Below are 14,192 nucleotides of genomic sequence, written 5' to 3'. Positions count from 1 at the left end.
GTATTATTTGTGGGGGGCGCGTGAGTTTCCTGGAGGCTTTCCATAGTGAGTAGTTTGAGTCGGCTGTGGGGGACAGGCTGGCGAGATATTTGTGAAAACGGTCATTATTGTAGTTCTTTATGGTTTTGGATAGTTTTCTAGTTGCGTTGTTTAGTTTGCGTTTGTCCTCCGGTGTTCTATGGGTCTGCCATATCCTTCTTAGTCTACGTTTTTCTGCTATTTTTTTTAGTATGTACTGGGGGTATTCGTGATTGCTGATGGACGTTTTTGCCGGTGTGGAGACGCGGATAGCGTTTATTATGCTCTCATTTAGGTATTCCGTGGCTGCTTCGATTTCGTCATTGGTTTTTAGTGAGGTTGAGGCTGAAGTTGTGTGGGTAAAGACTTCTCTAAAGAGCTGCCAGTTGGTGTGTTGGTTATGAATGGAGCCATTAGGTGTGTTCTCGATGATAGTTGAACTGACTGTTACTATCACGGGGGAATGATCAGAGGAGAGATCAGCCGAGGAATTGATTTGGACGTGTCTTGGCGAGATATTTTTAGTTATGAAGAAATCAAGGAGATCGGGTATTTTGTTTGTGTCGGTGGGCCAGTATGTGGGTTCGTATGTGGTAAGGTAGTTGAGGTTGTTGGATATTATGCTGTTGAGGAGGTTTTTGCCTCTTACTGTAACCAGTCTGCTACCCCATTGGGTGTGTTTAGCGTTGTAGTCTCCTCCGGCTATGCATCTGTTGCCCAGGGTGTCCAGGAAGTGGTCGAAGTCTTCTTTGGCGATGGAATGTCTGGGAGGGCAGTATACAGCTGAGGTGGTGATTGTACCATGATAGTCTTCTATTGCTACGTTTGTTGCTTGGAGGTAGTCTTTCTGGAATGGTGGAAGTTCGTAGTGTTTGATATTTGCTTTGATTATGATTCCGGTGCCGCCGTGGGCCTTTCCGCTGGGGTGTTGGGTATGGTAGAACTTGTATCCGTTTATGTTCAGGTAGTTTTTGTCGGTGAAGTGGGTTTCAGATATGAGCATTATGTCGATTAGCTGGTGTTTTAGGAAGAGTTCTAGCTCAAGTTTGCGTTGCGCTAGACCATTGGCATTCCAGAGAGCTATGCGTCTTGGTTTTATTTTGTGTCTGGGCGTATTAATTTGTCCATGATGAATGTTAATAGCGATAGCAAATTGTTTATTTGCTCTGATTGTTTCTCTATTAGCTTTTCTAGTCTAGAGACGTTGTCTGTGTTAGGTGAGGTGGGGGCACTATTTTGGGGAGGATCCCTGTGGCTATTTGGTGTATTTTGAGTGCCTTGTACCGCTTGGGCATAGGAGTTTGAGGGAGTGGTGAGTTTGATAGGGCTGGGTGTTTGATTGGTTGGGGGGATTGGGATAACTGTGGATTTCGGCGAGCTGGGTGTTTGGTGATTTTCCTCTTTTGTTCTAAGTTTGGGGTATTTGCTTGAGTACAGACTTTTGTAGGCTGAGCAGCCTTTGTAGTTGGCAGGATGGTCACCTTGACAGTGGATGCACTTCGCTGGGGTTTCTGGTGATTTCCTGCACTGGTCGGTGGGGTGTGTACCTGCACATTTGACGCAGCGGAAGGTGTGGTTGCAGTATTTCTGCGTGTGCCCATATCTTTGGCACCTTTTGCATTGGACTATCTCCTTTTTGGTTTGCGGTGGTTCGAATTTAACGATGGCGTTCATTAGACGACTGATATTGTAGATTTCCTTGTTGTTTGGTTTCTGTTTTAAGTCGATGAAAAATAGGGATAGCGGGTCTTTTGTGACTCTATGCCTTATGTTGCTGACATTTGTGACTTCGTGGCCGAGTTTCGATAGTTCTATTTTTAGTTCGTCGATGTCTGCGGAGTGGTGGATGTTTCGTAGCACCACCCGAAAAGGTCTTTCTTCCTTGAGTTGGTAGGTGTGGAAGTTGGCATTCAGGGCCCTGAGTGTCTTGGTGAGCTTCCTGTAAGCTTCTGGGTTCGTCGGCAGGATTTTTACTTGATTGTTGGTTATTTTCAGGTTATAGTCCTCCTTGGAGATATCTCTCTCTAAGGACTTGGTCATTGTCTGGATGTCTATGACATCATTAACAAATATTGGTGGTGGAGGGGGGCTTCTCTGTGCGTGATGGTTTGACGGCGGGTCTGCGATTTCCATGGCGTCGTTTGAGGATTCCAATACTGCAAACCTGTTGTGAGTGTTAATTTGTGTTGATGGCTGTTCGTTCGAGTTAGTGTTTGATGGTTCAGTTTTGCGTTTTTTCGCCTTATTGGCGTCGTTGGCACGGGGGGATCTGCTGAGCTTCTGCCACGGGGGAGTAGCGCGGGGTAGTGGTGGGTTTGCACAGGCGAGCCTGGTCGTGATTGTTGGGCCATCATCGAGCTAGCTATTTCAATATGAATAACTAGTCGTTCGGCACTCGACAGCGAACTGATGCGGAGATATACCTAACGAAAAATCTGAGTTTCCCTGTAAACAATATCGCCTAGGACCCAAGTTGGTAGGAGGTTTCTTCCTCCTCTCTTCCTTCCTAACATTGGTCCCAACCAATCGACATCGCGGATTATTTCCCTCACTTTACTAACTAAAAATGTAAGCAACGAATCCGCGTTCTTCGTTCAAAGGGCACACCCATACCTAGCTTTCCTCCGTATTCACATTAGAATAAGCTTCAGAGTTTCATCGTCTCTCACGGTGCCTACAGTTCATGCATTTCCTACAACTCTCACCGTTCCTGTATCTTTCTGAGTTCCTTCATCATTCATCAAGGTGCCTACACGGCCTAGAGTCTTCTAAGGCTCTCACTTATCCAGAACTCCGACAGTTCCTATAACTCTCAAGGGCCTAAAGCGCCTAAAGCTCTCCTTCTCTCATCCAAGACTAACCCTTCTCTCGTTATCTGTATCTTAATCAACGGCGTTAACTACTTTGTGTGATTGTATAAAGTGTTGGAAATATACATTATTATAACTCTGACTCCCAGTGTTATACCGCATTAACCACCCCGATTATCCTAACCGAAATACGGGGATCGAACTATTCGTGGTGTCGATTATTCTAATCGTAACGGGAATTTACGACTCCCGTTGACGCGTATTCTAACGACCGCGTCTTCCCCCGCGATAGCTCGAAAAAACACGAACGAAAAACGCGACGATTTTCGTGGGTATTATTGCGATGTGTTGGTAAACGCTTGGTCCAGTATTAAAAATGCAACATAATGGAAAGTGCATGGCGGAAACTTTTATCGAATGAAATTGAACAAACACACGGACAAGAAAGGAAAATGGATGAGAAAGACGAAGAGGTTGTCGCTACAGTGCGTAGAATACCAGTATGCGATGCTTGTACAATAATAATACCGATGTAATGGAATAGCTTCGTTGCTACAACGATGATAATAATGACGATTTTATACGAATGGAAACAGCGAATGAAGGTCAACACGAAGATGTACCTTCTCAAGCCGAGGTGCTCTGCCATACGAGAAAGTGATTCGATGGTTCCAAGTACAAAAAGAGTACAACTCTATAGAGTTACTCGGGTTGAAAAATTATATGGTCCAACAACGAATATGATAAAGATGATAGATATGATCAGCATGGTCATAAACGTTTATGGAAATTAATCTGAATCTTCGTTCGAACAATCGCAATTTTATAGCAGTTTCACAATGTACGTGTATTTTCGCGTTTCAAATTAATCGAATTAATTAAATTATCATAGGTATCGTGACACAAAGAACAAGACAAGTTTACAGTGGAATTTTATTTTATTATATATCCTTTTATCATTTTCATTGAGAAAATACGTATACTTATTCGCAACTCGTTATATTTAATCTTTATGGGGGGCGGGGGGAGGGGGGTGACTCACTGTCGCGATCGCCTCTATTTCCAATTGTCCAATTCTACAACCAGAGATCGAGAGATAGTTAGAAATAGGGGAAGCAAACGAAAGTTTTATTGCTACTTCCACCGTTGAAAACGTTATTTAGAGGGTGGATGAAACGTTCTAGAGGCTGATCGACACTGAATCGTTGTCCCGCGGCAATGTCCGGACGCTATACCGAAATGTACAACAAACGAAGACTCAGCCCGCGCAAAATCTTTACGTATCGAGGGCTTTGAATCGTACAGTGTTTTAAATATCGTAATACGATTACAGCGAATAAAACGGGGACAGAGGGGAAGGAGGGCAGTTAGGAGAAGGGCCAGGGCAACAGGCATCGACATTGGTAATGTTTCTCTGTGTTTCTCTTTTTCTCGTTTCTTTTTTTTTCTGTTTTTTATCTTCTTTTTTTCTGTTTTTGTCTTCTTTTTTTACTTGGTACATACACACACATTTCGATACAATATTAAAACACTTATCAATTTCATTTGCAAACATTTCCTTACCTAGTATGTTTCTATTATTTCATCGTTATTCGGATAATGCCGCTTATCCATATAACACGCGTACCCATCAAAGCAACGATAAAACGAAACTGAAAGATTGTTCTTTCGCCTACGTTAGTGGCTTCCTTTATTTTATTTATTTATGTTTTTCTTCTTTCTTCGTGGTGAAGTTTGCGCTCTTAAACCGAGGGATCTACGTTTATCATGGTGCACAGATAAATCGTTCTATCCAACAAGTAAATTCCAGAATCGCCTATCAAAATCGAAAAGCTGCTCGTCCTTCGACAGACTCGATCCACGTTTCCTCTAAATCATCGTGTCGCTACGCGCGAAAATTATCGAAGGGCAATTACAGCGATGATAATCTTCTCTTTTTACGGTAACGATAACGATAGCGACAATGATGGTAATAATCATAATAACGATAATGGTGAAGATTTCGAAGGAGGTGACGCGAGCTTGTAACTGCCATGTGCAGATTCCATCATTCTTCGTCTTTTAAGAACCGTTCGAGAGAAGCTGTCCGAAATCAGCTCTTAAACTTAACATATTAACGATCATTAAAGATTTCTATCATCTTTTTCGCTCCTTTTTTATCTCTTTTTTTTTGTCATTATCGACGATGTGGCGTAAATCGATCGCTATTTTGCAACAAGTTATCGATTATTTCATCTAAACGTCGTATCTTTTGAGGAAACTTTCTCGCAAGTGATTCTTCGTCTACATTCGCTAGGTGTATTATGCTTCTATTAAATATACACATGTTAAATATACACGAGAGAAGGAAACGATAGAAAAACATGAGGTTCTATTATTCGACTTTGTTAATGAAATTCGGGTGTAACATGGCAGCGCATAACCTACGCAGTGAAAGCTCGATTTTCATCTCCTCTACGTTAACGAGAGGCTGTTTTAAAAAAATAATCGCGCAATTATTAATCATGGATTAAGTGGAATTTCGTTTGATCGTTTCTCGCTAGGATGTTGGCGAGAAAACTATCGGGAGAAGACGTTTTGAATCCGATTCTCGAATTCCGAATATTCGTTCTCGAAACGATCGTTCGCAATTCCAATCTTTTCTTACTACGTCTATCACGATTCGATAAGTTGTGGTTTTATATTCTACAACTCTTAACGATGCGAACGGAAGGAAAATCGAAAGTATTTTCAGACAAAGGAATACATTGATAAAGTATGTCGTTATTTTTTGTTCTTGCTTGCTTTCTTTCCATAGAGAAATGTTGGAATTATCGGAATTACTTTACAAGTTGAAGGATTAGAAATATTTCATATCGAGGTGATTGTACAAACAATCGAAAGCTTAGCTTACGCCGGAGCTCGCTGTCCTGTATGTATTCATTGTCGTTCCAAAACTCTTTACAGCTTTGACATTTTTTCTTTTTTTGTCTTTTCTTCGATGTAAATTTATAGATAAATATCTTGTTACCTTAGTCTGTGTAAACGTTTCATGTAAATTGATAGTAAATAATGTAATAATAATATCGTAATAATAATATAATACAATACTCCTCTAAAATTCCCGTTTATTTACACACACGCCACGCACTTTTTTTTTTTTGAAAAATCTAATCAAACCCGTGTAGAAAAATATCCGATGAATCGATAGAGACTCGAGATATCTGCGGCCATCGTTCACGTTTGAAAGTTTTCGACATTTCGCGGAAAAGCTCTTACACTTTGCGTCGATACATCCTTTGTAAATCTGATTTTGTTACTTTTATATATGTCGTAACTCGATTCTATCAAACTGTTGGAATTTTTCCGCAAAGTGCGTACATTTGCACGCATTCGAAAATCTAGAAACCTTTCAAAAACCATATGTTTTTGGCCCCATCGCGTTGAAATTCTAAAAGAAAGGCGAAGAAAAGGAAATGTAGGAAAAGAAAAGTTTCTCTAATCATTTTACGCGACCCATAGTCTCGGCGATTATTATTATTATTAGAGTCAAAATCAAATCCATCGATATGCAAGTATATTTCCGATTATCGGTTAAACGTGAAAGGCTATGCAGACTTGGAAAACAATATGATCGATAAATCACCCTTCGATCACGATCGCTTTATATCATTACATTTCGTTATCGTTTCTAGTTTCTAGTTACTCGCCTAATTTACTCGCCAAGAACAGCATCGCGTAGTCATGGTAAATGAAAGTTTCACCCGGGCTCTCTCGCACGGTAATTCATCGTTAATATTGGTGAATCGATAGTGATTAAAATGTTATTTATTTTATCGCCAGTTATCCATCTATCCGCGGTTTCTCGATCACCGTCGATCCGCCATGCAAACCAAGCAACTAATCGTAAGACACGAAATGTACAGTCAGCCCTGGGATCAAGCGATTCGTCGAACGTTATGGCGCAACAGAAAAACTTTTATTCGGTAATTCTATCCGTTTTACGCGTGTATTCGCCCACCGTGAACGATAGCATAGGAACGGATCTGGAGGTTACTTTTGAGAGTCGATTCAGCCTCGTTTGCAAACGAAATCGTCGGGTACGTTGTCGTACCAGCGAGATACGGGCCTGACGATCAAACTGGCTAGGCAACATCTCCAACAGTCCAAGTACAACGACTAAGTCGTTACGAATGCTATGGCCTTTTTCTCGTGGTGCTACGAGTTTCGTGGTTCCATGCAGTTCTTACTTCGTAAGTAGTAGACAAGAAGAATTCTAAAATAGGCGGTCGAGCTTTGAGATCATAGGTTGCGTTTACGACAGCAATTACGAAAATGATTCTCTTTCGTTCTCTTGCTTCTTCGAGGCGTCGTATCGATCGCGGCAGATTTTTTCCTCGAGACGAGGTCTTTGTGGAAAATCAAAGTCTGAATTTACATGTAGTCGAAGAGTTCCATCTTTTATAGTGATTTCATTGACACCACTTTACAAACGAACGAACGTTTCTATCTTGCTATTAGCACGCGTGCATCATCGACCAAATATTTTCCACATCACGTTCGTTTTTCCGCGCGTTCTTTCAGTTATAATGTCTGCGAACCATATAGCGTTAATTAGACGGGAAGAGCCTATCGTAGAATATATGCGTAAATGTACCAACTAAGGTAGCGTAGAAAATTTGAAAACAGCATGATTCTTAAAGTATGTCCAGGTATAAGATGTTAAAACAATTTTGATCGTTTCATCCATAGATAAATTAATTTCTAATTAATTTTAATTTCTAATATACGGATACAGATGTGATATGATATAAAAGAGATACATACGATTTCAAAAAATTGATCGCGATATATGAAAACTTATTACACAGATCAGGTTACGTTCTTTTCCAACAAAATCATAGGATTATTATACTTTTATCTTAACATGCGTCTACATCGTGTTACGTATCAATCATTTTCAACTATATCGATTAATTTAATTATGTCGGTTACTAATTATTTTATACGATATTGTAAAATTAATCTTCAATTTCTTTTGCAGGAATATTCGTGCTATAGGCGCTACAGTCGTGTCACTTAACATTTTCATGGTATATCGCCACAGATGAGGAGCAATCACGGTTTACGAAAGAATTCCTTTCTCCTTGTAATTACAAACATGGAACGCATTTCTGATCCAGAGGATCGTCGTATGTTCTCAAAGTTCATCGCCTAATTTTGGAAGTACACTGTATATCTGTACGAAAATAAATATTGTGCAATTTCTGGAATAGCACACGTTCCGTATAGAAGATAGGACCCGTTTTAGAAACCGCGATGCGCTAATTATTTTCGAGGGATTGCCCAACCAGTCGAGCGTTATGCAGATTTCTCGATACGTACAGTCAATTGATTGCATTCTCCTCTGTTTTCGCTCCTCCGCGTTTTAAGGACGTAGCCGTTTATGATCGTCGTTATTATAAAAAATAGTATCAATAGTTGTGTACGTAAAATACGAAAACACTTGGAAATACCAACAACAATGTACAGCGTACTATCCGAGACGAACCCGAACACGTTCGAATATAGTATTTCTAAGTACTAATAGTGTCATTTACGTGTGACGTTCCAAATATATCAAAATAGTTGGAATAACATTTATTAATAAAATCTGAATCTTTCGAGTAAGTTCGAAACACCGTGAACGCATGGGCGGTGCTCGAAATACAGCGATTAATATATATGTACAATCGAAACGAACATATACGATCGAGAGCGTTTATCGACAATTAATCGAATAATAATGGATCCAACGATAGAGATACAGAGAGAGAAAGAGATAGAGAGATAGATAGAAAGAGGGGGAGAGAGAGAGAGAGAGAGAGAGAGATTCCTTTCCTAGAATAACAAGAAGTCTTTCTTTGACTGTGCGTACACGAAACGTATCTCACGAGACGGTAAAACGGTGAACAAGTTCGTTCGCTCTCCGATGAGGATATTTCTCGATGAGACGAGTAAGAATTTTCCCTCTCCGATTAGAGAGCAACGAATAAGAACGAAGGTAACGGCGGTGTATATAGTAACAATATAGCAATGATATACGTTACTTATGTATGTACAATAATATTACACGATAAGTTACATTATGTACATAAAGACAGCAGCAGATAGACGTTTAGTTTTCACGTGTACGGTAAATGTATACATGTGTATGTATATATACACATATGCGTACATCGTATACATAAATGCTATTTATATAAATATCATGTTCTTACGATATACGTAGATTGTTAACTTACAAGAAGCTTAGAACCGCGCTTACGTAAGTATACAGTCGCTTCTCAATTATTTATAGTTACTTCTTCGACTCGTATGTCCTTTTGTTATTTCTATATTTCTTCCTCGTTCATTTTTACAATTACTTTTTTCTTAGCTTTTGTCACTTATCCTTCGCGCGTTTATCTCTAACAGTTTCTCTGTTGTATATTTGTTACTTTTTAAGAAACGTCACGCAAGACTCGGTCGGCGTCGCATCGGTTACGAGCCTACGATAGATATGAATAAAGTATTCCTCGTTTACATCCGTCTGTACAATTATATTTCGCATACGTTTTCGTTACATCTAGATCCTGTCATCGCCACGTATAAAAACCTTACGAAAATAGTTGCTCTATCATAAAACCCCACAGTTCTTCGTTTTAACACGTTACCATCTTACATCGGTATTACAAAGGATCGAGGTATAATGCTCGTCGGTAGCGTTAAAGCGCGCGTGAAATCCCATGCTGCCTTTTTTCCATTTCCTTTGTCTTTTCCTTTCGTCGATCGTCGCGATTTGCATCTTGCTATTATCGCGCGTATTGGATTCTCCGCTGGAGGAAAACGATCCACAGCTGATCGACGAAGATATCCTTTGACATGGAGGAAAGGGTGTACGCTACGTGAATGCCCGATAAGAGTCTCGTAGAAGAACAACGAATCACTGCTACTCGTTAAAGGGGAACAAATGTTTGTGGAACATGGATATTAATGGTCTCAATTTTTTATCGATGGAATATACACGAAATAATCAAATTACGAACTTCGTGTTTAAACATCGAAAATGAATAATTTCGTATTTGGTGGAAATTGAGACGATCGCAAGTTCAGTTTATCGTAGACTGTCGCGCGAATTTCGATGAAGTGCGCGACTTTTTTCAATAATAAATTTAACAAAAATAATGTATGGAAAATAGTCGAAATAACGTGGAATTTGAATAGATAACGGGAAAATTACAATTCTATAACGATTCTTTAAACTAAGCAACTATGAGACGAATTATACGTGTTTCAACAAGTTGTTCCTCGCTGACGAGTTAGAGCGACACGTGGCTAGAAAACAAACAAGCGAAAACCACGAAACGTTGCTGTTTTATCCAGGCTAAACTTTGTCAGTATGTTCTATGAGCACAAAGAAGAAAATGAATGTTGTACGAATGTAGGATTGTTCGAAGCTTCGTATAGCATAATGTTATAACAAAACTACAGAAAGGAAAGGGAACGATACTTTGCTTTTTTTTTAGGAAAGATATATCGAAGTGGTATTAATTGCAAGAATTAACGATTGATTTACCGAGTTGCAACAAAATCGAAATGTATTCCATCATCAAACACAGTATCGAAATAAATCCAACTTTTTTACAGCTTGTATCAGTCAGTCGTGTATCGACAGGAACGATGAACATTTTCAAACGAAGTATTAAAATCTAGTGATACTTTTGTTACCCTTTCCTTTATATTCTATATTTTCATTACAACTTTTTAACAAAGCTTCGAACGTAGATACGTATACACGTACATACGTGTTACATACTTTCTTCTTCTCCTACTTATACGATATAGCGACAAAGTTTGATAGGAAACTACAACGCCCTATATAATATCTCGACGTTACGGTTGAAGAGATCGAGCTCTAGACTAATACGAACACGTACTCATGGAAAATCATCCAAATCGATCAATCCTCTTTTCACCAATTTTAGTCGCGATATATCGTGATAAAATCAATCGTCGTGATTGAAGTTTAACAAAAAATGTCACTATGATGTTGAACTATTTGCCACGAGTACTTACGTAGTTTGATCTCTGAACTAACTCGCGGCAGGAGCTGCTCTCCTGGGGCGTAAAAGGTCGTTATTGTCGCCAGTGATCGCGTTAATCCGTCGCACGCGTAATCGGTCGATATTAATTCGAGACAAAACTGTAAAGTCGGGCGCTTCCGCCTTTCTCTAGGTCGGTGTAAACACACAGAGGAACGAGTAGGTGAGACTGGGTTTGGGAGTGGAATAAGCGACGAGTTGAATTGGATCACAGGAGACGGAAGGAGGCAAGCAACTTGACAACGTGGCAAAAACGAAAGCGTTGTTAATCGTTTGATCGTTCCATCGTTTCGATCGATGTAACGTTAAAATCATCGTGCGCACTCTCTTCGCTGTTTGGTCGGTGTCGATACGCGTTAACCGGTTCTTTTAAATATTTTTCACTTTCTGCACGATGATACGCGCGGCACGTGTATTTATCGGTATACGTATGGCACCGTAAGAAGTCCCCAAAAAATAAAAAGAAAAAAAAAGTATCAACTAGATCGTCTAACGTTCCGATAAGAAAATATATATATATGTATATATATATTTATATATATATATGTATATACGTGTATATGCATTATATTTGTGGAGTCGACTGTGCTATGAATAATAAGTACAAGTAGTGTATATACGTTGTAATCTGCTGTTCTCGCATGCGGAGGTAGTGTTTAATAAAAATCTTCGAATACTCTCTCCCTCTCTCTCTCTCTCTCTCTCTCTCTCTCTCTTTCACTTTTACATTCTGTTCCTGCCTTTGTTCTAGCTTACTTTCTCTTTCGTTTTCCCTTCTTATCTCTATCTCGATAACTCACGTATATGCTATACCAATAATGTGTAAGGTAACGTTAGGTGTTATGCAATTAGTGTCACTTAAATCGCAGCATGCAATGCACGGATAAATTTCTGTATTACGTTATCCTAAGGATCTATGAGTAAATCGTCCAGACGAGTCAACGGTGCCCGCAGTTTCTTAGTTTGCTAGCGACCTTCCTCGTTCAGACGATAAGTACAATTACGAATGGACCACCAGTTCCAGAAGCATCGTTATAGCAAACGGTCTGTGTCGCGCTGCCAGCCGTTCTCTCGGAATTATCAATTGTATTCGCACGCTAATTACGCTGGCGAGTATCGCGAGCAACTTACATCGTGTCTTGTGGCGGTGTACAATGACGTATTGAACTCACGTACTTTTTACGGTAGAACCGCGTTTATTGGAACGAAATTTTAATTAGCGACTAGTTGACTCAACTAAACTCTTATTGCCCGAGCTTTTACTATTTGAACCAGAAACCGTACATAGCGAGGCGAATCGACGTACAGTTTCCATCGTGTTAAACCGTTTGTCTCTCTTGTCTCTCGAAAGGTTCAGACAAATGGAGTTGCTAATTCTGTTTTGCCCTCTACTCGTTGCCGTCACATTTTTCGCTTGTTTCGCTCGAAGCAGACAACTCGGTCCCTTTGTTCGTGAATACCTTAAAAATCTAGAAAGGTGCTCGTAAAAAAGAAGAAAGCCTCCGAAGTATGCGAGCACCTCAACGCGATCTACGTCCTCGTTCGTCGAATCTTTTTACTCAGTTTCTTCGTCGCAAGGTAAGTCCGAAAGAATGTCTCGCATCCAGTCCGGATACTTCGAGGCAAAGAAGGGATCCATAACAACGACGCGTGGAGATCTATTTGTAAAACCAGCGTGGTTACACGATCACGCTCGTTTTCAATGAAATTACGATGCACGTTGCGCGAGACGATAGAAAACGACAGATTCGAGAAACCGTCGTTTCCGCGTCAACAATAGGGAACTGGAACGCGTTGCGTTACATACGATCGCGATCAAAATCAAAAGATGTGTACAAAAACGAAAGAGCAGAAGAAATGAGCGGACGATCGGTTTCGCGGGTTAGCAACGTGCTTCCATGGTTGGGACTCCGTAATCGGCGACTTCCGATCCGAGTGACAATCGTGACGATCACGCGTGACCCAGAATCTCGGATCGGCTCACTGTTAAGCCCGTTCCGGGCAGCCAGCCTCGGAATACATCGAATCCCTACGAAGTGTTTACCAATTTAGACGCCGGTGTGGTTGAATATGTACGAAACGTTGCTCTCCTGGTGCACCGGCGGTCCATGGAAGGTTCGCCTGGTCGATGAGTTGTTATTGTTGTTGTTCACGTAGTACGAAGATTTCCTCATGCTCGTCGACGAAGACATCATGGCCACCGTTTCGTAATACCTGATTTTGCCACAGCAGCGTCCGCTCTTGAGAATCGCGATGAAACCACGACGGTATTTCTTATTGAAGAAAGCGTACAGGATGGGATTGATGCAGGAGTTACTGGCGCCAAGCCATTGAGCGATCGGCGTGGCGATAGGCAGGATCTCGTCCTCTCTTTCGGCAACGTCTCCGCCAAGCTTGATCACCGTGAAGATCACGTAGAGCGGCAGCCACGACAGCACGAACAGAATCACTACGACGACCAGCATCTTCACCACCTTTACTTTCGATTTCTGCTGTATCCTCTCCATCTGAGCGTCCTTCGTGTCAGAGGGGATATGCCTTCGCCATACTTTTATCCAGATCAGGATATAGCAAAGAGAGATCAAAATCGTGGGAAGAACATAGCATAATGTTAGATTGCCGATGAGGAAGAAGAGGGTGCCGTCTTCAGGGTGCGGCCACACTTCCAGGCAGAGCCTCAGGTCTGGATCGTCGTCGTAAATCGACACCAGATCGAAGAAGAGTAACCATGGAGATGTGGTGGTGAGGGCGATGAACCAGATCACGACTATCATCATGCGAGCTCGCCTCTTTGTTATTTGGCATTTCAGGGGCCACCAGATCGCCAGGAACCTGCGGGCAGACGGATCGATGTTAGTAATTGTCCGAAATTTTTTCTGTACTCGTGTATATTTTAGGATATCGAGAACTTATGGTTGACGATAACTTGGTTTCTGTAAATTTTCGTTAAAAATTTTGTTAATTCGGAACGTGAAACGATAATCGATACGTTTCGAGTTGTACGAGAGGACGTGCTTCGAGTTAATTTGACAATTACGTATTTTATAAATTGTAGGAACCAACATATTTTTTACGTTTCAATCTATGGAGTTGACATGATATATCACAAGCGACTTTCAAATTTGATCGATTAAAACTTTAGACATTTTACAATGCGCTAGATCGGAGAAACGGTCATCTCTTCTAACATCGAATCGAGCATATTTTGTAAATCCCTGGAACAAGTTCGATAAACGAGTTTTTCAACTAAGGAGACCCATCA

At 40.7% G+C, this 14,192-nt stretch overlaps 1 protein-coding gene across 1 annotated transcript in view; it reads right to left on the bottom strand.

Moving 5' to 3' along the window:
• Positions 1–3,747: 3,747 nt before the first annotated feature.
• The window catches only part of LOC100647319 (neuropeptide SIFamide receptor), a 63,454-nt gene continuing 53,009 nt past the window's right edge, over positions 3,748–14,192 (bottom strand). The window contains exon 3 of the mRNA XM_003401543.4: positions 3,748–13,762. Coding sequence (XP_003401591.1) covers positions 12,979–13,762 — 784 coding nt within the window. The 3' untranslated portion in view covers positions 3,748–12,978. The remainder of the gene's footprint in view (positions 13,763–14,192) is intronic.

Source organism: Bombus terrestris, chromosome 15 (assembly GCF_910591885.1).
Source record: "Bombus terrestris chromosome 15, iyBomTerr1.2, whole genome shotgun sequence".
Classification (NCBI taxonomy): domain Eukaryota; kingdom Metazoa; phylum Arthropoda; class Insecta; order Hymenoptera; family Apidae; genus Bombus; species Bombus terrestris.
The sequence above is the reverse complement of the archived record's forward strand: the minus strand, read 5'-3'. Positions and strand labels throughout refer to the sequence as shown.